At 52.0% G+C, this 20686-nt stretch overlaps 1 protein-coding gene across 3 annotated transcripts; it reads right to left on the bottom strand.

Moving 5' to 3' along the window:
* Positions 1 to 4519: 4519 nt before the first annotated feature.
* Positions 4520 to 19990, bottom strand: WDR73 (WD repeat domain 73). 3 transcript variants are annotated; one of them, XR_006293164.1, is made up of 9 exons: positions 19866 to 19990; positions 19230 to 19297; positions 18841 to 18929; positions 17250 to 17338; positions 16609 to 16673; positions 10068 to 10232; positions 9401 to 9766; positions 7613 to 7905; positions 4520 to 5456 (listed from the first exon to the last, which is right to left on the bottom strand). XR_006293164.1 is itself a non-coding variant. In XM_043554687.1 (8 exons), exons 1-8 carry the CDS (start codon positions 19904 to 19906, stop codon positions 7670 to 7672), a joined length of 1119 nt encoding a protein of 372 aa, XP_043410622.1. In that variant the 5' UTR covers positions 19907 to 19990; the 3' UTR covers positions 7318 to 7669. The 3 variants fall into 3 exon arrangements, 1 of the variants encoding a protein (XP_043410622.1); XR_006293165.1 differs by lacking the exon at positions 4520 to 5456 and adding an exon at positions 5851 to 6268; XM_043554687.1 differs by lacking the exon at positions 4520 to 5456 and having other exon boundaries at positions 7318 to 7905.
* Positions 19991 to 20686: the final 696 nt, after the last annotated feature.

The following is a 20686-nucleotide window of genomic DNA, read 5'->3' as shown; positions in this document are numbered from 1 at the left end:
CCTGGCACCCACATTTGAAAACTGTGGTAAAACAGGGGTGCCTGGCTGGCTCAGTCAGTTAAGTGTCCAACTCTTATTTCAGATCAGGTCACGATCTCATGGTTCCTGGGCTCGAGCCCCACGTGGGGCTCTGCGCTGATAGCCTGGAGGCTGCTTCGGATTCTCTGTCTCCCTCCCTCTCTGCCCCTCCCCTACTCGTGCTCTGTGTCTCTTTCTCAAAATAAATAAAGAAACATTCAAAAAACTTTTTGGGGGGGGCGCCTGGGTGGCAAGCACCTGACTTCAGCTCAGGTCGCGATCTCACAGTTCATGAGTTCGAGCCCTGCATTGGGTGAGTTCGAGCCCCGCTTTGGGTGAGCCCCACTTTTCTCTCTTTCCCTCTGCCCGTTCTGGGATTCTCTCTATCTCTCTGCCCCTTGCTCACTTGTGCCCTCTCTCTCTCTCAAAAAATAAAATAAATTTTTAAAACTCAAGTTGAAAAAAAAAAACTGTAGTAGAACATACACAACATTAAATTTACCATTTTCCCATGTTTAAGGGTACAATTCAGGGCATCAAAGACATTTGCATTTCTGTGCAATGATCACCACCATCCAAGACCAAAACTTTTTCATCAGCCCAAACTCAAAGTATATCCGTTCACCGCCAACTCCCCATTTCCCCTCCCCCCAGGCCCTGGCAACCACAGTTCTACTTTCTGTCCCCGTGAATTGGCCTGTCAGGTCCCTCATGTTAAGCAGATTCACACATTCGTCCTTCGTGTCTGGCTTCCCTCCTGGCGCCCACTCTGCCCGAGTCCACGGGGCGGTGCTGGGCAGAGGAAACCTAAACCGCCCGCTGACTGGTTATACTTCCCAGAGGAAACGTATCGCAAACGATGAACGAGCATATAAAGACGGGCTGCCGCACAGGTGGGCATCTGTCACACATCCTTGCTCTCCTGGCCTGGAGGAGGCCTACGTCCCTCATCCAGACAGCCGCGTAGTCCCCGCCCGGATCTGCTCACTCAAAAGCCTCCGGGCTCGGCTCTCCGGCCCGGCACGCGGGGCCGTTACTGACTGGCCACAGCCCATTTTCTCAGTCGTCTTTTCAACTTGCTTTGCCTCCCAGGCTGGGCCTGTGGCTTTTCTCACTTCTGTCTCTTCCCACGTGGTTCCCTCGGCCTGGAACACCCCACCGTCTCCTTGGCCTGAAGGAAGGATACAACTCAAATATCCTCTTTCCTGATCACACCTGGTCTCTCACCAAGCAGGGGTGGATATTCGGCCCTCTGTGCCCTCAGAACGCACGACTGCTTCCCCCTACACGTGGGTCCTTCCAAGTCCCCCGCCAGCGGGGCCAGGTTGGCACATCTCTGTATCTCATATCCCAGCGGCCATCGCGGTGCAATGCTCAGTAAACGCGGTGGAGAGGACCAGAACCTGTGGCGTCACCTCCACCTCCCACAGCTGCGGGCACTTGCGAGCCCCGCTGACCGGACCCGTTCATAATAACCGGTCACGGCAACGACACACGGGAGGGACCGTTCATGCCTCCGGCCTTCATGCAAACCTTACCGTGCCCTGTCTCTGTCTCCCTTTCCTTGCCCTCCCTGTCCATCTGTCTCAGGCTGCGGTTCCTTCTCGCCCCTGTCTTCTCTGCACAGGTGTCCATGCTCCGGGCCAGGGCTCCTTCCAGACTCGCATCCTTGTTCCCCCGAGACCCAGCCTCACGCAGGAGCCACAGCGGTCCCGAACTGGATTACTCACCTTAGCTGCAGTGCCATTTGCTGTATTTCTTTGTTTCTCTCCGTTTTGCTGCTTAGTCTTTCTCTTAGTTCTTGAATTTCTATGAGGCCGAAACAGTTCCCGAACATTCTCTCCCTTCCGTGCTGCTGCATCTCTGCTCTCCTTGCCCAGAGCTGGAGTGGGTCCTGTGCTGATGTCAGTGTGAAATGACTGGGTATCTGCAGGTCCCTCTAGGGATTCTCTCGAGCATCTTCCTAGAATTGCTGAGAGAACCCCAGGAGTTCCTTCCCGGGGACTGTGTAGGTTCCCACAGGAGCATTCTGGAAACCGGAGGTGAGGACGTGTAGTTGTCCCACAAATCGGAAGCTCAACTGGCATTTGGTGGCCGGGGCCACGCAGACGAAACGCGATTGTTGAGACAGTCCTGACCAACGCACGTGCTGCTGGACGTGCAGGGACTCGGGGTGGCTCACATACGTGCAGCAAGGGCATCACCTGGGAACCTCCTAGAAGTGCAAATTCTCCAGCCGCACCCCCAAACTTGAGGTGGCTTTATAATGTGGTGACTCGGCCAGGTAGAACCACATCCCCCCGGAATTCCCTTCCCTGTATGTTTCCAGGTAGAGTGAGCCACGAGGGTCACTGTGGGGTGAGACCTGGAGGAAGTTAAGTGGCTGCCATTTTGCTTTGATGCCTGGGCCGTGGGGCCGGTGCCTTTGCAGCTCACCCCGGCGCCGGTCTGCACGCGGCCGCTCTGTCTCCAGCGTCTCCCACTCCTCGGCCACGGGTGGGCTCAGCTCCGTGGCGAAGGGTGCCAGCTCCTCCCGCAGGAGACCCACGTCGTCAACACTGGAGACAGCGAGAACCGACCCGCTCCAGGTGGTCCCGGCTCTGCCCTCCTACACCCACCTTCCCTTCCCAGCTGCCTGCCCGCGGGCCCCAGGCCCAGCTCCCCCAGGTCCGTAAGGTCAGGTCTGTGCGCGCGTGCGTGTGAAGTAGCCCCGGCTGGCCTGCCTCTCTCACTAACCCCTGGCTGGTACTCTTACTGGTCACAAACTCCAGGAGCGGAGCCCAGCAACCTGAACCAGGTCTCTAGGTGCTTCTGACATATGTGAAAGTTGGAGAACCGGTGATGGAGGGGAGCCCTTTTTACGTGGACCTAGACCCTAACTTTTTACATCTACGGGAGGACAGCTTTGCACGGTTTTAATAGATCCGAATTTCCCGGAAACTCGACTCCTATAGAAAACAAGGGAAAATAGGGGCACCTGGGTGGCTCGGTTGGTTAAGCGTGTGACTCTTGATTGCAGCTCAGATCATGATCTCGCGGCTCGCGGGATCGAGCCCTGCGTCGTGCTCACAGCGCGGAGCCTGCTTGGGATCCTCTCTCTCTCCCTCTCTCTCCGTTCCTCCCCTGTACGTGCGCACTCCCTCTCTCTCAAAATAAACTTAAAAAGTAAATTAGGGAAAACGGCACATTCTTTTGTTCAGAACTTTCCAAGGTTTTTGCCAATTCCAAAGAGTCACGTCCTCAACTCCTTGGTGCGTGAGTCACAGATACGGCACACACCTGTACTGGTCCGTACTTGGAGCGGTCCTGTTCTCGATGATTTTACACACGTATGAACATTTATGTATTAAAACACATATTCTTTTGTATTCACACTGGGTCTGAAATTGTAAGTAATCCATCTTCCCTGTAAAATTTTATTTCAGGGCAGAAAAGGGGTACTCACAGAAGGCATGCTGGGGCTGACAGTGTTGAGGGCCACCGTCTAGTGTTAATGACCGAGCTTGAGCAAGGGTGTCTGTGTGTGCGCATGTCTGTGAGCACACCCAGTTTCTGGGCCATGTGTTGGTATTATACGATTATATATGGTATCATATGATTATAGCACCTTCATAAGAGGAATCGGCTAGTTCTCCAGTTTTTTTTGTTTTTTAATGAAACCGTCTTTATGGCATGGGAACTTGCTGTTCTTTAGAAGTTTAAAATAATGGGGGCGCCTGGGTGGCTTAGTCAGTTAAGCCTCGGACTTCAGCTCAGGTCATGATCTCACGGTCCACGGGTTTGAGCCCCGCGTCAGGTTCTGTGCTGACAGGTTGGAGCCTGGAGCTGGCTTCGGATTCTCTCTCCCTCTCTCTCTGCCCCTCTCCCACTCATGCTCACTCTCTCAGAAATAAATATTTAAAAAAATACAGTTTAAAAAAATGTACCCACAAAATTGCCCTACCCCCAACATTCTTTTTGGTGCTACTCCTTGAAGTGTTTTTTTTTTTAAAACATTTTATTTTTTAAATGTTTATTTAAACTTAAAAAAAAATTATTTATTGAGAGAGAGAAAGACAGAGTGGGAAAGGGACAGAGAGAATCCCAAGCAGGCTCTGTGCTGTCAGCGTAGAGTCCTATGTGGGGCTTGATCTCATGAGCGGTGAGACCATGACCTACGCCAAGATCAAGAGTCGGACACTTAACCAACTGAGCCACCCCGGCATCCCAGTTTTTCCTTCTTGAGTATTGGGTAATTTCAAATTTTCTACTAAACTAGCAGTTTATAAATATCTATGTTTTTAAGAAAATTAACAGTATCGGGGCACCTGGGTGGCTCAGTCGGTCGAGAGTCTGACTTCGGCTCAGGTCATGATCTCATGATTTGCGAGTTCGAGCCCCACATCGGGCTCACCGCTGTTAGCTTGGAGTCCACTTTGGGTCCTCTTTCCCCCTCTGTATGCCCCTCCCCCACTTATGCTCTCTCAAAACATAAACACAAAAAAAGAAAATGAACAGTATCTTGAGATTTTCAAATTAACATGTAATTGGACACAGTAGTCTTTTACAGTCTTTGTCCTATTTTCTTTCTTTCCTTTTTCTTGCTTAATTCATAGAGGTTTCGATGTGGTGCCAGCCTTCCGTCTTCAGACCCATCCTGGTTCCGTCCCCTCTGCTTTATGCTGCAGGTGCAGACTCCTGCTGGCTGCCCCTCTGCGCTCCCCTACGGACGAGCTCCGGTCACATCTGGTCCTCTGGTCCTGGGCACAGGCAGGATGCTGGGCGGCGGAAGGAGAGGAGCCAGGGGACTCGGCCCGTCTGTACTTCCTGCACTCTCCCGTGGTCGCCTCGGCGGTCCCCGCTCCTGGCCCGTGGCTCCAGCCCCCACCAGCAGGATTACTGCGCTCCCCTCCCCACTGGGAGGCCCAACGGTTCAGCTCTGGTCACCCGTCCCCCCCACCCCTCTGTAACCCTCCGTGTAACTTCCTGCTGTGGCTCACGTCGCGGGCCCCACCTTCCCTCGCAGCCGCTTTCAGATGCCTCGTAACTAAATCCCCACGACTGAATTATTCGGGGTGTTTGGCCCTCTGGCTGGACGATGACTGATTGATATGCATTTTATCAGGATTTTTCAGCAAAACAGCTTCTCAATTCATGCATTAACTCTACTATTTTCTAAAATAACTCATTTCTGCTTTTACTTGGTGACATAACATAGGTTAGACAGTGGTATGCTGCAGTATTTGCCAATTTCTGTGGGGTTAAATATTTCCATTTTGGCCATTTTCAAACTACTGATGTGACATAACTGAACAGGGCTGAGAAGAGAACAGAATCAGCTCTCGAGGGGGCGTGGGGGAAATGAGTAGAAGACTTCAGAAAATGGTAAAAATGATCACATCTTGAAACTGGGTATTTTAAACTCCAAAATGTAATGTTCCCTCGACTTCACTGTTAAACTGAAACAAAACAAAACAAAAACATTTCATTTGAAAATTAGGTTTTTCTCACTTCAAAATAATTCCTAAGTGCTATGAATTGAATTGTGCCCTCAACCCAAATTTCTACGTTGCAATCCTAACCACCAATGTGACTGTATTTGGAGATGAAGCCTTTAAAAGATAAATAAGGAGGGGGCGCCTGGGTGGCTCAATCAGGTGAGCACGTGACCCTTGGTTTTGACTCGGGTCATGATCTCAAGGTTTGTGAGATCGAGCCCCACGTGGGGCTCTGGGCTGACAGTGCAGAGCCTGCTTGGGATTCTTTCTCTCCCTCTCTGCCCCTCCTGTGTGCATGCTGTCTCAAAAATAAATAATAAACATGAAAAAAACAGGAGAGGTAAATAAAGTTAAATGAGGTCATAATGTTGGGGCCCTAATCTGAAAGGACTGAAGGACTCTTGTCCTTCCAAGAGGAAAGAGACCAGAGCCCTCTCTGCAGGGACACAAAGAGGCCATGTGAGCACACAGAGATGGTGGCTCCCACAAGCCAAGAGAAGAGGCCTCACGATGAAAGTTGCCGCCACCCGGATCTTGGACGTCCAGCCTCCAGACTGTGAGTACTGAGTTTCTGCTGCTTGAGCCCCCCAGTCTGTGGGGTTCTGTCACGGCGGCCCGAGCTGAGGAATACAAGTATGCCCTCCCCACAGCCAGAAAACCAGAGCCGTGATGGTCACCGTTTGTTCGGGGTGATGAAAGTTCTGGAATTGGATGCGGTGGTGCTTGTGCAATGCTGTGGGTGTACTTCATTCTGTGCAATTGTATGCTTCAAACTAAAAAAGACCACAGATTGTTATATGTATTTTACCACAATCATTTCTCCTTTTTCTTTTTTGAGAGAGAGAGAGAGAGAGAGAGAGAGAGAGAGAGCGCGTGCGCGCGACAGCGCCCAAGTGAGCAAGGGGCAGAGAGGAGAAGCGGACTGAGGGAGAAGGAGGAGGCTCACCCGAAGCAGGGCTCAAGCTTACCCAACGTGGGGCTTGAACTCACGAAGCGTGACATCATGACCCGAGCCGAAGTCATATGCTTAACTGAGCCACCCAGATGCTCCCCACAATCTTTAAGAATTGACAATATACCAAACCACTCAGTCGTACACTTTCAATGGGTGAATTGTATGGTGTGTGAACTGTACCTACGGTGTGTGAATCACACGTCAATAAAGCTATTTTCTAAGAACTCAGAGTCCAAACAGTGACTAGTAATCAACTAATTTCAAAACCAAAATGGCTGAACATTCTTTAACAAGTGGGACAGTGAGAAAGTATATGTGATGGGGATGCAGCGGCACTTTAATATCTGCTACGGACCGGACTGCCAAAAAGAAACGTCCCTTGGGCCTACTCCCCTGGGAGGGCGGGGGCTGGTCTGGCAAGGTGCCACCCTGGTGAAGGCTGTGTTCCATGGTGGACCGGGGGGTGGGGGTGGGGTCCCAGCCTCTGGCCGAACTCGGGGGCCGCAGGGGGTACCGGGGACAGGGCCTGTCTCCCCACCCTGGCTCTCAGCACCCTGAGAACTATTTGCCTCCCATTTTTTTTTTAATTTTTTAAATGTTTTATTTATTTTTGGGAGAAAGAGTGCAAGCAGAGGGGGGGCAGAGAGAGGAGAGACACAGAATCCGAAGCAGGCTCCAGGCTCTGAGCTGTCGGTACAGAGTCCAACATGGGGCTCAAACCCATGAACCGTGAGATCGTGACCTGATCATTGAGCTGACGCCCAACCTACTGAGCCGCCCAGGCGCCCCTGGGGTTGACTCTTTTTTTTTTTTTTCATGTTTACTGGCCCATATACATTTTGAGTTCTGTAAGAAAGTTCACAAAACTGGTTTACAACATTTGCTGTTGTTTTGGTTCTCACTCTGATACTGTGAACAGACAGGGAGGAAACACTGCCGTTCTACACGGGGGGTGGGGTGAGGGCAAAACGGTCGCTGCCAAGTGTTTACTGCGCCACGCACCTTGCCAATTATTTTTTAATACATTACATTACTCCTAACTTTCCCAACAACCCTGGGAGGCGGTTATCACTAAAACTGGGGCTAAGAGAAGCTGGTTAATTAGCCCAAGGCCCCTGGCTGGGAACGGGGACCTGTGGTCACTTGAGTCCTAAGGCAGTACCTTGGCTTTCCGGTAGCTCCTTCTCTTCTCAGCGGCCTGGGCAGGGAGAGGCTGGAGTCAGCAGGCCGCACGGTGGTCCACCCAGTCCCACACGTGCAGAGAGGCGTCGCTTGCTGCCGATAACAAGGTCCTCGGCTTGTGGGGGTGCCAGGTGTGGGTAGTGACCAGTGGCGCAGCATCTGTCTGATTGTCTTCCAGGAAGATGTGACCTCTGTGAGTGAAGACAGGTTCTACTTGGCCCCCCGTTCCGTCCCAAGATGTGGCATCATAGACCTGGACTGTCCCATCAAAACCTGAGGAAGAACAAGAAAAGAGAGGATTGACACTGAAACTCTAAGGTAATTTTTCATTTTTTTGAAAAAAGTTATCTCTATGCCCAACGTGGGGCCTGAACTCACGACTCTGCGATCAAGAGTCGCATGCTCTACTGACTGAATCAGCCAGGCACCCCTAAAGTAATTTTTAAAGTTTGTTTGTTTGTTTGTTTGTTTGTTTATTTATTTATTTAGAACGTGAGTGTGTGGGAGGGGCAGAGAGAGAGGGGGAGAGAGAGAATCCCAAGCAGGCTCCACACGGTCAGTGCTGACTCCAATGTGGGGCTCAAACTCACGAACCATGAGATCTGACCTGAGCAGAAACCAAGAGCCGGCTGCTTAACCGACTGAGCCACCCAGGCGCCCCACCCCTGAAGTAATTTCATAGTTTGCTCTCTGGTACTAAAACAGGCTATAGGATGAAAAGTCAAATAACAAGATGCTTAAGGCCAGGGGCGCCTGGCTGGCTCAGTCGGTATGGCATCCAACTCTTCGATCTCAAGGTCATGACTCTGAGTCCCACACTGAGTGGAAATTACTTTAAAAAAAGAAAAGATGCCTGAAGCCAACCGAAGGGCACATATCCTCTGCCCTCAGTGTCGGCTCCACAGGGCATGTGATGGTGTATTTCTGTTGTTCATCTATTATGTGCCAGGCGTGAGGCCAATCCTAGACATGAATTCTTTTAATCCTCAGAACTGTATGAAATCGGTACTCTTATTCCCTGGGGAACCAGGGAACTGAGGCCTCAAGAGTCTTTTGAGTCTTGCCTCCAATTCCAGTCCTGCCACATGTGAACCCTCTCAGCAGATGGCCTTGCCTCCTGCTTGGTAGGGATATGGAAGGCTTTAGAGAGAAGCACCCTCCTGTCCCCCATGACTTAGCTCTACCCACACTCACTCCAGCCCACTGTCTTCTTGCTACCAAAAAGCCAATTCCTCCACCAAGCTCGGTTCTTTCCTTCTGCTCTTTCTGGATCCTGCCATTATCAACGATCTTTTCTTAATCTCTCGACTATTCTCTCAACCTCTCCCTTCAATGGATCCTTCCCACTGACTTTTAGAGATGCTCACTAACACCCTTATCCGGCTAGAAACTGCCAGGCCAGACCCAGGAGCCTACGGACCCGGTGGCCTGCTATCATTCGAAAAGCAAGCAGGCTGGGAAGCACTTTGCCATACCCTCAGCTCTTCCTGGAGCCGTCCCGGGGCCACCTTGCTGCCTCGTTCTCTGCAGGCCTCTCGGCCAATGTCGGCTCCAAGCTCCCGCCCAGGTAGGAAAGGCCTGCTACTGATGTGGAAGTTTAGTAGCCAGAATGGGGAAGGACCTGCCACAGAAGCACCTGGAGAGCTGACCTCGAACTTTCAGCTCGGGGCCAGATGTATTACGGGGCTGTAGGCTCCTTCCTGAGCACCATACGGTCCTCTGGAAGAGAGGGATCAAGTAACAGACACGAAAGGATGCCCGGCGGTACCTGAAATGGCCAGGCAGTCGTCCAGGCCTGGAGCCCAGGTCACTCGCAGCAGCTCTGGGGCGGGGCTCGGCGCGGACACGGGGCACCGCCCCGAGCTCACAGGGTGGCAGAGATCCCGGGGATCAAGGAGACAGAGCTGCCCGTCTGAGCCAAGGCTGGCAATGCTGGGCCCAGGGCCCCGGCGTCGGCCCCCAACTTCAGCACACCACCTCCTTGCAGCGGCCCCGGGGCCGGGGCCGGCATTCTCTGACGGCGCCCACTTCTGGCGGATGTCAACGAGCCCCAGCCGGCCTGAGGCACAGCAGAAGGCAAAGGTGTCTGCGTCCAGGACCTGCAGGCTGCTCAGCTCCTCACTGTCGCCGACCCCTGGAAGACACACGGTGACACAGAAAAGCTGCTGGAGTCACAGGAGTCCGGCCGGGCAGGGGCCCCTTCCTCCGGAAGCTTCCCTCTGGCCCCAGGCACCTCGCCACGCTCCGCCCAGCTGGGTCGGTGCCGGTCCCGGGCCTGCCTCCTCCAGCCCCGGTGCGGGAGCCCCTCGAGGCCAGGGCCCGCCTCGCCTCCACCTGGTATCCCCGGCACCTGGCACACGCGGCTGAACTCTGTTCTTCACACGGCTGAGGGAGGCCGCCAGGAGAGGCCGGCGAGGGCCGAGCTGCTGCGGTACCTGAGGAGTACGTGGTCTTCTGAGTTTCCAGATCCACAACCTTCAGACCGCGGAGCCTCGCCCCGTGCAGAACTCCGGGGGCCATCGAAGAGAAGATGGCCACCCTAGGCCAGAGACTCCCCTCCTCCTCCTGCACGGCAATGGTGCTGACAGCCTGAATGACGTCTGGGGGGAAAGGAGGAGAGGCTGAAGCCCGGGACGGTGAGGAAGTCTCCAGACCTCACAAAGTGAGGGCCGGCCAGCAGTCTTCCCTCGTGCCTTTAGGAGGTCAAGGAAGAGAAAGGGAGCTGACAGGTGGCAAGGGAGGATGTGAGACACGAGCACTGTGTTCCGCTCCCATTTCTGAAACGGTCACCAGTGCTTCCGTCTCTTTCCAATTTGTCCTACACACGGTTCTGCAGAGGGGAGATAATGAACCATAGTAGCCACCTCAGAACCCCAAGAGCAGTTGGGGCTTTTTATAGTTTTGCAAAGAACAAATAAAGACAGAAGAAAGCAGAGAGCACCCTGATGATGTCATTTACATCATAGGTGAAAATAACGGTACAGAGGTCACGAACTAATAGTATTTCTTCAGACGCATGTTCCACGACCTCCAGCGATCTGCTGAAGCCCAACAAGTAACGGTTACAACACAGATGTCGTCTTCAGACATAGACGGGGCGGGAAGGCCCACGACGCTGTGAACAGAAGAGTCGCCGGACCTCAAGTTGAAGGAAATTTCAGTTGTGTTTGTCTCAGCCTGCTTGGTTCTCACCGCCACCTGCTACGGTTGCTGCTTCTCTTAATGGCAGCCATTTTGGACTCGGCTGAGAACAAGGAGTTTTGCTGCACACACTACTTAATGGGGGACGCAGATTTTCCACTTTTTTTCTTGCTCCAAGACAGGCTCATTATTTGGTCTCCGCATTCTCTGAAGAAAACGGAGACCCATCTATTCTTTAAATTCCGCAGGCTAGGTAAAAGCCAGCATGAGGAAGGAACGGGTAAGAAGGAACGCTGACGTGGCTTGTCAAGCGAGCACATGGCAGCGAGTCCCCCTGAGAGCGTTCCCATCCCAGGGGTGCACGGCCGTGTCTGGGCCGGGCTAGAATGCAGACGGCCCTTGCGTGTTGCTCCTCAAGCCCACGGGCTCCGGGTGGCCTTGCCCCAGACTTATTGAACGTAATCGCTCCTTCCACAGGAGCTACGCAGGCTCGGAGCAGACACAACAGCTGAGCCTCAGGACCAGCGTTGGTCTCTGGGGAGCACCGGTGGGGCTGGGATTCAAACCAGCCCCAGGAGAGCCTGCCTGACTCTCCTGGGCCACGTGTGAGCCCCTCTTCCCTTTCCACACCCTCTGAGGAGCCTGGAACAGATTCCCCAGGACCTGCTGCTCAGATGTGATCTGTCCTCTGATGGGGGAGAGGAGGCGGCCACGGGAGAGCCGTCAGAGACCTATTTCAAAGATGGGGTGGGAAACAAGGCTTCGGAGCCTCCTGACTGGAGAACCGCTTTATAGTTATTCAGAAAGAAGTGCAGGCCTCCTCCTCCTCCTCCTCCTCTCTCTAGTCAGTGGTAAAATGCTCTCCTCCAGGGAATCCACACCATATTTAGCAAACCAGCCCCAAACGGAAAAGAGAAATGACTAGAAAATCAAAGCAAAAGACACAGTGAGGCACCTCCAAGAACTTGGCAATAAAAGAAGGCTGTGGCTGAGGATTAACCCAACACAGAGTAGGTCAGAGTAGAGGTAGGCACACTCCTAAGGAGTCAGAATGGCGCCCTCACCTGCAACACTGAGCAAATGGATGAATGGTGATCTAAAGGACGGTGGTGTCCCTGAGAGGGGGCTGTCTAGCCATGGGAACAAAGAAAACACTGGGGTCTGTCCAGGGCAGGAGGGGCCACGCCAGACTGAATATTGAACTTCAGAGTGGATACAGCAGGTGAAATTCAGCTGAGACCTTTCGAAATGTATTCATCCAGCTCAATGGTTTCCCCAGCCCTAGTGAAAGAAGAGGCCTCGGGCGCTCACCAGGGGCACGGACGGCAGTGAGGCCTGGCCAGCAGAGCCTTCTCAAGTTTTATACTTTCTGCCTAAGACAACTTGCAAAAACACAATCTGGAAACTTCTCAGCTGATTCCTCTTGTTACGGTTTCATTTAGCACGCAGTCTTTGATTACATTCCATCTTCTATAGGCAAAGAATAAGGACCTGGAATATTCCACGTTTAGGGATACTCATGGCAGTCTTTTGAGTCTGCTGAGTACGTCTGCCTCTATAAACAGATTAGTTTAGGACGTGGTAACAATATCAAGTTTTTGAGACAACAAAGCTGGGGGTCAAAACCTGGACCTTGGAACATTCACCTAGGTAATGCTACGCTTTTAGGCTTCTAGGCAAACAGCTGGCCAATCTTCCCTAGGCTCTGGAATATTCTGCTCTAATATCTAGGGGAAGGTAAGTCTTGATCTGATTTCCCATTCCCACATGAATGTCAAAGCAAGCCCCCTTCGGCCAGTAGCTCTCCTGGGCCTGGGGCTTTAGGTCCTATTTGGTACCTGGTCCCAAACAGGTGCCTCCACACGGTGAGACTCCTCTCCCACTCATCTCTAAACAACTGCCACCCCACATGGCCTATTTTTAGGAAAAGATAAAGAAACAACTAAAAGTTACTGGCATAATTATGGACAGACAGAAAGATCAGTGGAACAGAACTGAGAGTCCAGAAATAAATCCTCGTATTTATGGTTAAGCAACTTTCAACAAAGGCATCAAGACAAATCAGCGGAGAAAGGTGAGGCTTTTTGACAAACAGGGAAGAGACAACTGGATATTTCCACGCAAAAAGATGAACTTCGACTGTTACTTCAAGCCATACACAAAAGGGAACACTAAAGAGATCACAGGCTTAAATGCTGGTGCTAAAACAAACTCTGGGAGAAAAATAAAACAAAGCAGAGGGGACAATCTGTGGGTTAGGTAAAGATTTCCTAAATAGGACCCTGAGAGTACAGTCCTTAAGAGAAAACACTGACCAACTGGACCTCATTAAAATGTAGACCTCTTATGCTTCAAAACACTCTTAGTTTTTTTTTTTTTTTCCAACGTTTATTTATTTTTGGGACAGAGAGAGACAGAGCATGAACGGGGGAGGGGCAGAGAGAGAGGGAGACACAGAATCGGAAACAGGCTCCAGGCTCCGAGCCATCAGCCCAGAGCCTGACGCGGGGCTCGAACTCCCGGACCGCGAGATCGTGACCTGGCCGAAGTCGGACGCTTAACCGACTGCGCCACCCAGGCGCCCCCAAAACACTCTTAAGAACGTGAAAAAACAAGCTACAGACTGGGGGAAAATATTAGCAAAACACGTACTGGGCGAGTAATCTGTATGTGGGACGTACAGAGGACTCTTACAACTCAATGAAGACAAAAAAGTAAATCAAAAACTGGGCAAAATATGTGACCAAATATGAGCACCAAGAAGAAGCATCTATGTTTTTGCTTTGCTGTTGTATCCCCAGCTGGACACATCCAAAGAGCACAAAGAGGAATTGTTGACTGAATGAGGAGATGTTAGCTACTGCTACAAATAATAGTAACAGTAATTATCATAACTGTTCCCCTTTAAAAAGTTTATTCTGAGAGTGAGAGATGTGATAGGGGCAGAGAGAGAGAGAGGGAGACAGAGAATCCCAAGCAGGCTCCGTGCTGCCAGCACAGAGCTTGACATGGGGCTGAAACTCATAAACCGTGAGATCATGACCTGAGCTGAAACCAAGAGTTGGACGCTTAACCGACTGAGCCACCCAGGAGCCCCTTTCTTTCTTTCTTTTTTTCAAAGTGATCTCTACGCTCAACGTGGGGCTCAAACTCATCGCCCCAAGATCAAGAGTCACAGACTCCACAAACTGAGGCAGCTGGTACCCCCGTAAATGTTCCCTTTCATTGACAAATCTGCCTCCAGGAACCAGCTCAAAGCAAAATGGAGGCAGGGACCACATTGCTGCTCAGTAAGTACCCTACCACTTTTTTTCAGAGCCCGTACACCTGTACTGAGATCAATTATTATCATCTAACTATACTTAGACCCTGACATGGTTCTGAGCAGACCCTGAAGTTAGACTAGACCCATGACCAGGTCGTGTTACTATCTTTGTAACTTTCAACAAGTTAGCTTCTCTGGGACAGACTCTGTTCTCAGACTTCTGAGAATATAATGATATCATGCATGGAAAGTACTTGGTACAGTGCCTGGAGTATAATACGCTTATTAATATTACTGTCACCTTGTACAGATTATTGGTTAATTTGAGCAAGTATCTATTAAACGTACAGTGAAACCAGGACATCAAAGGGCCTGGGACAGCATGCCATCTCAGCCTGCTGGGGGTGGGGGAAAAAAACAACAAAACTGCCTCATGAAGATCTGAATAGGCATTTCACCAAAGAAGATATATGAATGGCTGATAAGCCCATGAAAAGATGCTCAATATTATTAGTCATTAAAAAGATGTAAATGAGGGGCACCTGGGTGGCTCCGTCGGTTGGGCGTCCGACTTGAGCTCGGGTCATGATCTCACAGTCCGTGAGTTCAAGCCCCATATCGGGCTCTGTGCTGACAGCTCAGAGCCTGGAGCTTGTTTCGGATTCTGTGTCTCCCTCTCTCTCTGACCCTCCCCCCGTTAATGCTCTGTCTCTCTCTGTCTCAAAAATAAATAAACGTTAAAAAAATTAAAAAAAAAAGATGTAAATGAAAGCCACAAGCAGAAACAATTTCACGCTCAATAGGATGGCTTTAACAAAAAAGACAAAAACAAATGTTAATGAGGACATGGAAAAATAGAAACCCTCACACACTGTTGAGGGGAATGTAAACAATGAAGCCATTTTGGAAAACACTTTGGAAGTTTCTTTAAAAAATCAAACATAAATTGACCACCTGACCCAGCAATTCCACTCCTGTCTATCCAAGGGAAATGAAAACTTATGTCCACACGGAGACCCGTAGATGAATGTTCTTGGCGGCATTCTTCATAATAGCCAAAAATCAGATCCATCAACTGGTGAAGGCTGGCCCAACAGAATAGATCCACGCAGTGGAATACTAATCGGCCACAAAAAGGAACCACTGATTCACAATGTATCACTGCCGTTCGTCCTGACAGTGTCTGGGGCACCAGGTGCCACCAGGTGTGACACAGAAGACCTCAAAGCACTGTGAGAAGCGAAAGAGGCCACATACAACAGACTGCATACTGTACGATTCCACTGACAGGACATGTTCAGAAAAGGCGAACCAACTATAGAGACAGGAAGTAGCTTAGTGGTTGCCTGGGGCAGGTGTGGGCATGGGGATTAGCAGTAAACGGCACAAGAGATGTTACTGGGGTTATGAAAATGTCCTAAAACTGATTTATAGTGATGACTGCACAGCTCTTAAATGTACTACAAATCACAGAACCGTCCACTTACAATGTGTGAATTTCAATAAAATTGTAAAAAAATCATCATAGGTACAAGGAAACGATACAAACTGGCAGCTACAACATTAGACAAGTGACAAGTGACAAACAACGAGGGAAAAGCCCTCTGAGTCAGCGACTTCGAAAAGCAAATGAGCACAAGAGCGGCCGTTCTGTACCAGTGAAACTTGGGGAGAAGCCGACAGCTGCCAGCCAGTTTCTGGGAAGCGTCTAAGCGAGGCGGCGTGGGGCCGGGGACAGAGGGTCACACAAGCAAAGGGCCGGTTCCAACAGTGGTCCTGAGCCCCCGAGGCTCGTCTCCATTCTGGCCGACGGTGGAAGGATGGAAGGGGCTGGATCAGGGCTGCAAGCTCTTGGCGCCTCCCGGATGGGAACCCGCAGACCCACTGCCGGAAGGAGCCCTATTCCGCGTGAGGGAACGGGATCAGCACTCCCAGCTCCTTTTCCTGTTGCCGCCAGGGAGCAGAGTGACCTAAGAGGGAGACCGGTCAGCCCCGCCTCGCCTCCAGCTCGCTCCTTAGGTTTCCATGGCCACGAAGAAAGGGGACCTCTTTGCCCCCGCCGCCACCTCCTGCAAGAGGCGAGCTCACCTGAGCGACCCCAGCTCTGCCCTCGCAGCCGCCCCTGCCGGGGGGAGAGGCGCCGCTTCACTAGGTGCTCTGCTCCCGACTGGGTCGGCCAACTCAGTTCCTGGAGCGAGCTACAGGAAGCTCCATTTGGGAGCTGTAAGCCGGACTCTGGTAGCTAATGCATCTTTGCCCGTGACCAAGTAGATACTGCATTTTCATTCCCGCCTGGCCCCGAGAATGCTTTTTTTCTTTTTTAGCATTTATTTTTGATAGAACGCAAGCGGGGCAGGGGCAGAGAGAGGCGGATGGAGGACCTGAGGCGCGCTGTCAGCACAGAGCCTGACGCGGGGCTCAAACTCACGAACTGTGAGATCATGGGCCGAAGTTGGGTGCTCAACCGACTGAACCGCCCAGGCTCCCCTGAGGCTCTTCTTAACTGGCTTACATTCGGGGCAGGGGTGTAGGAGTATCAGCCCAGCCCCCACCACGTCAAATTCACTCACCACTGTCCTCTGTCACCTGCCACACATGCAGGTGACAACCTGGAAGACCACTGGTTACCAGCAACCTATTCAAACCAGATAGGAAGTATCAGTCCAGACCGTGGGGCGCTCCCCCGCCTACCTCCCCACCCCCCACATGCACCCTCAGCTTGGGATCCCTACATTCCCCACACCGGGAGAGCTTCCTGCAGGAAGGGGTCAGCAAGACCAGTCACCCCCATGTAACAGATGAGGGACAGCCCCAGAGCTCACGGGAGTCACGGGACTGAGCCCAGGCTTCTACGTGGCCTGGTGGGTCCTCACAGAATACCAGCACGGAGCCGGAACACGCAGCCCTGACCCAGAGACTCTCCGCCCCCGCCGACTGGGGCTATTAGTCCCCGCTACCCAGCACCAGCTCTTTGACAAACTGCACTCCCTGGAACAGCTCTGGTGCTCTGTGGGGAACATTCGTCCCCAGGTCTGCGAGGGACATGAAGCTACCGGAACAATGGTTTTTTAATATTGTGAATCCGGATGTGTGGGCGCGCCTGTGTGCTGAGAGGGTAGGGGCAGAGGTGGCGATCAAGAGGCAGGACGCCCCGGACGTTTCTAGCCGCTCCACCCCAAATGGAAGGGCTGGGTCACGGAGCTGACCATACCTTGTGTCCAGCACGTGCTTCAGATCAAAGACAGACGTGTCTGAAAATCCTCCGTGGCGTACCTTGAAATCTCTTTCTGGGAATAAGCCCTGAAATGCAAAGGGGTGGCTGGTCAGAGAGCCTGCTTTCCCAAGGAACGTTTCAGATGAACTCTGGGGGGGGGGGGGGGGGGGATGGACAGAGAGAGAGAGAGAGAAAGAGAGGTAAAGAGAGAGAGAATCCCAAGCAGGCTCTGTGCTGGCAGTCCAACTCAGGGCTCAAACCCACAAAGCGTGAGATTGTGACCTGAGCCAGTGGGGCACCTTAGCCACCAGAGCCACCCAGGCGCCCCGGTTCTTCTAACGATAAAAATGCAACAGCCACCAATTGTCCAGTGTTCGCCGTGTCAGGCACTGTGTTTAGTGTTTTTTCTACATCATCACATTGAATGCTTACAACCACCCCGTCACGTAGGTTCTTGTAATCACTCCGATTCGAAAATGACAACACTCGGGCACAGGGCGCTTGAGCAACTTTTCTAAGGTCACACAGGGATTACGCTGTGAATCTGCACCCAAGTCTGTCTGACCAAAGTTCATGCTCTCGGCCACCAGACGCCACTATCTCCACTATCTCCACTATCTCCCCGTGAGCAACCGGAAGCAGAGGGAAGGGAGGTGGCCACAAGCAAAAGAAGCCAGGGGTGAGGTAGGAGGTAAATAAGGCCTCTCATCAAGGCTCAGGATGGGTGAGCGAGCTCCCGGCTCAAGCTTGAGTGGTGGGGATGGGGGGGGGGGTGGGCATCAGGAGCACTAGGCAGGAAGCTTCCCCCCAGGGAAACAAAGGTCAGGCTGCCCCATGAGATGGGTCTGAGAGATTCCACAGCAACCCTGGGCAGCTACTACCTCTTTTCTTCTTCACATGTTCTCTTCTCTTTGCTTCTGAAACACTGACCTTTTCTGACACCCCTCCTACTTCGAAGACTATTATTCCTTCTGAGTAGGTGTTGTGGGTTCGTCTTCCTCTAACCGTTCCTTACGTGTATTCCCTGAAGTTTTATCTTTGGACATCTTCTGCTTTTATTCCTGAGACACTACAGTCATCCTAGGTGATCTCAACCATTCTAAGGGCTTCCACCACCCTCTATACCCTAATGGCTCTCTAGATCTATTTAAAAAAAAAAGAAAATTTGGTTTCATGTTTATTTTTGAATGTGTGAGCAGGGGAGGGGCAGGGAGAGTGGGAGACAGAATTGGAAGCAGGCTCCATGCTGTCAGTGCAAAGCCCGATGTGGGGCCCAAACCCACGAACTGTGAGATCATGACCCGAGCCGAAGTCACACTGCCAACTGACCGAGCCACCCAGGTGCCCCTGGGTCTCTTTTTGATGACGTTAAACTGCCCTCTTCCTCTGGGAGCCCCCGTAAATTTCAGACATTCTGTAGCACTCCTCTCTGTGGGTACTTGCCTCCCTCTATTAGACTAGAAGGGGAGAACTGGTGTTTGTCCCCCTCTCTTTCTGGTGTCCAGGGCAATACCTAGTAGACAACAGGAACTCCCTAAAGGTTTAACAAAAGGAGACACACATGCTCAGCATTTATATTTCTAGTTACCTGGTTTTCTTTTACAGAAAGTCTGAGAGGTAATAACAGATGAAGAATCTCATTTTTTTTCAGGCTTTCATAGCCAGCAACACAGACTCCTGGAAAAAGAAGAAGGAGCTGTGACAAACTGCTAGGAAGATCCTGGACCATGGCTGGGATCTAGAAATTCCGGCAAATCCCCCAAAGCAAAGACAAATTCCTCTGCCATTGGTATGCAGCCTTGTACTGGGGAATGGAAGAGACTTAGACCTTAATAAGAGGAATATAAGCGCTGACGGAGACCAAGAAGAGGCCTCAGATTCCCAGAAGTGTGGGCTGGGTCCCTCTGGGCTGAGCTTCAGAGTCCCAGCCTGAGAAGGAAGATTCCATCTCCTTCAGGGCCAGGTAGGGCACATCACCTTTGTCATCAATCCATTCAAGGACTCGTGTGGCTTCGGAAAGGTCGAATGCATGGAAATCTTGGTACCTGCATGATAAAGACACAATGTCACATGGTGCGCACCACTCTACAGCTGTTCAACAACTCTGAGAGGGCGGTGTGATCCGGTGGGTAAGGGACCCAGGCTCTGGAGTGAGGCAGACCTGGGAGCAGGTCTTGTTGCACATTTTAACCCCCGTGTGACTGGGCCCAGGCCAGTCACAATATCCCTGAGCCTCGGTCCTCATCTATAAAATGGGATTCCCAGAGTACTCAGACTTCCTTCCCAAGGTTGATGTGAGGAAGCAGAGAGACAGATAATCTGTTCAGAGATCCACTCCGGCTGGCGCAAAATAATTGGTGGCTCGTGTGATTAATTCTCCTCCGCAAGCACTGCGCTTCCTAGTGCACTGCGCTTCCTAGTACCCCACACAACGGCGCACACAGGCGGGTGCCCCTTCCTAGACGCGGGAGCCGACTTCCAGGCGGAGTCCTCGGTGTCGGCCCCTCCCCCCCCAGCCCACTCCAGGGTTCTTCACGCGCTCCAGCCCGCACCCGTCCCCCCGCGCGGCCAGCTGCAGGCCCGGGTCCCACGTCCCAGGCCCACAGGATTTACAAGCGCAAGGATTCCACCAGCCAGTCCTCCGCTGACTCCATGGCAACGCCGCTTCCGCTACCCCACTTCCGCCTCTGAGAACCTTCCCGGGCAGGCGCGAACCTCTCGCGAGAAGTGGGCGCGGCCGGCTCGGGCTGGGGGCGTGGCTCACGCCAACGGGACGGGGCCGAGAGGTGTCCGACCGCCGACACCAGCGCTCGGTGCCCTTGACCGGCTGGGTCCGGGGTTCTCCCGGCAAAAGCTCCGGGGAAAATGACGTAAAATCCGGGGTTCCCAGGATGTCAGTTCCGGGCGGGGCCTCAGGGACCTAATACCCGCCCGTTTTACGACAGGATATTTGCAGAGCAAAGTGTCAAGGCCAGAGAAAATACAGGATGCCCGGTGAAATTCGAATTTTAGATAAACAAGTTTATTTTCTTATAAGTATGTCCATGCAGTCTTTAGGACATCTCATACGAAAAAACTATTGATTATTTAAATGAAATCAGAATTTAACTGGGTGTCCTCTATTTTTATTTGGTACCTCTGGCAACTCTACCAAAGGCCAGAGAAGAGAGTAAGCAGACAGCGAGAGCTGGATCCTAGCTCGGCTCACTCTCTTGCATGTTCTGAGCACTCCCCTCGAAGCTTGGCGTGGGAATGAAATGAAATGCGGTAAGCAAAACCCCATCTTGCAGTGTAGGCAGCTCCCTTTTACAGGAGAGGAAACATGAGACTTGCCTGTGCCAGCAGGTGGCAGAGGTGAGTAAGAACCCAGCGCCTGGCACAGGACCAGGCATATAGAACAGGCCCTGAGTACCTGCTTGCTGAACGAGCGACTG

This window comes from Prionailurus bengalensis, chromosome B3, assembly GCF_016509475.1.
Source record: "Prionailurus bengalensis isolate Pbe53 chromosome B3, Fcat_Pben_1.1_paternal_pri, whole genome shotgun sequence".
NCBI classification, from domain to species: Eukaryota; Metazoa; Chordata; class Mammalia; order Carnivora; family Felidae; genus Prionailurus; species Prionailurus bengalensis.
The sequence above is the reverse complement of the archived record's forward strand: the minus strand, read 5'-3'. Positions and strand labels throughout refer to the sequence as shown.

Excerpts from the sequence above, each read along its gene's own strand:
- WDR73 (XM_043554687.1), bottom strand. The coding sequence starts at position 19,906 with ATGGAGTCAGCGGAGGACTGGCTGGTGGAATCCTTGCGCTT. Across the intron at positions 17,339-18,840 it reads TTTCTGTAAAAGAAAACCAG|GGCTTATTCCCAGAAAGAGA; the intron begins GTAACTAGAAAT and ends TTTGCATTTCAG. Across the intron at positions 9,767-10,067 it reads GAAGACCACGTACTCCTCAG|GGGTCGGCGACAGTGAGGAG; the intron begins GTACCGCAGCAG and ends TGTGTCTTCCAG.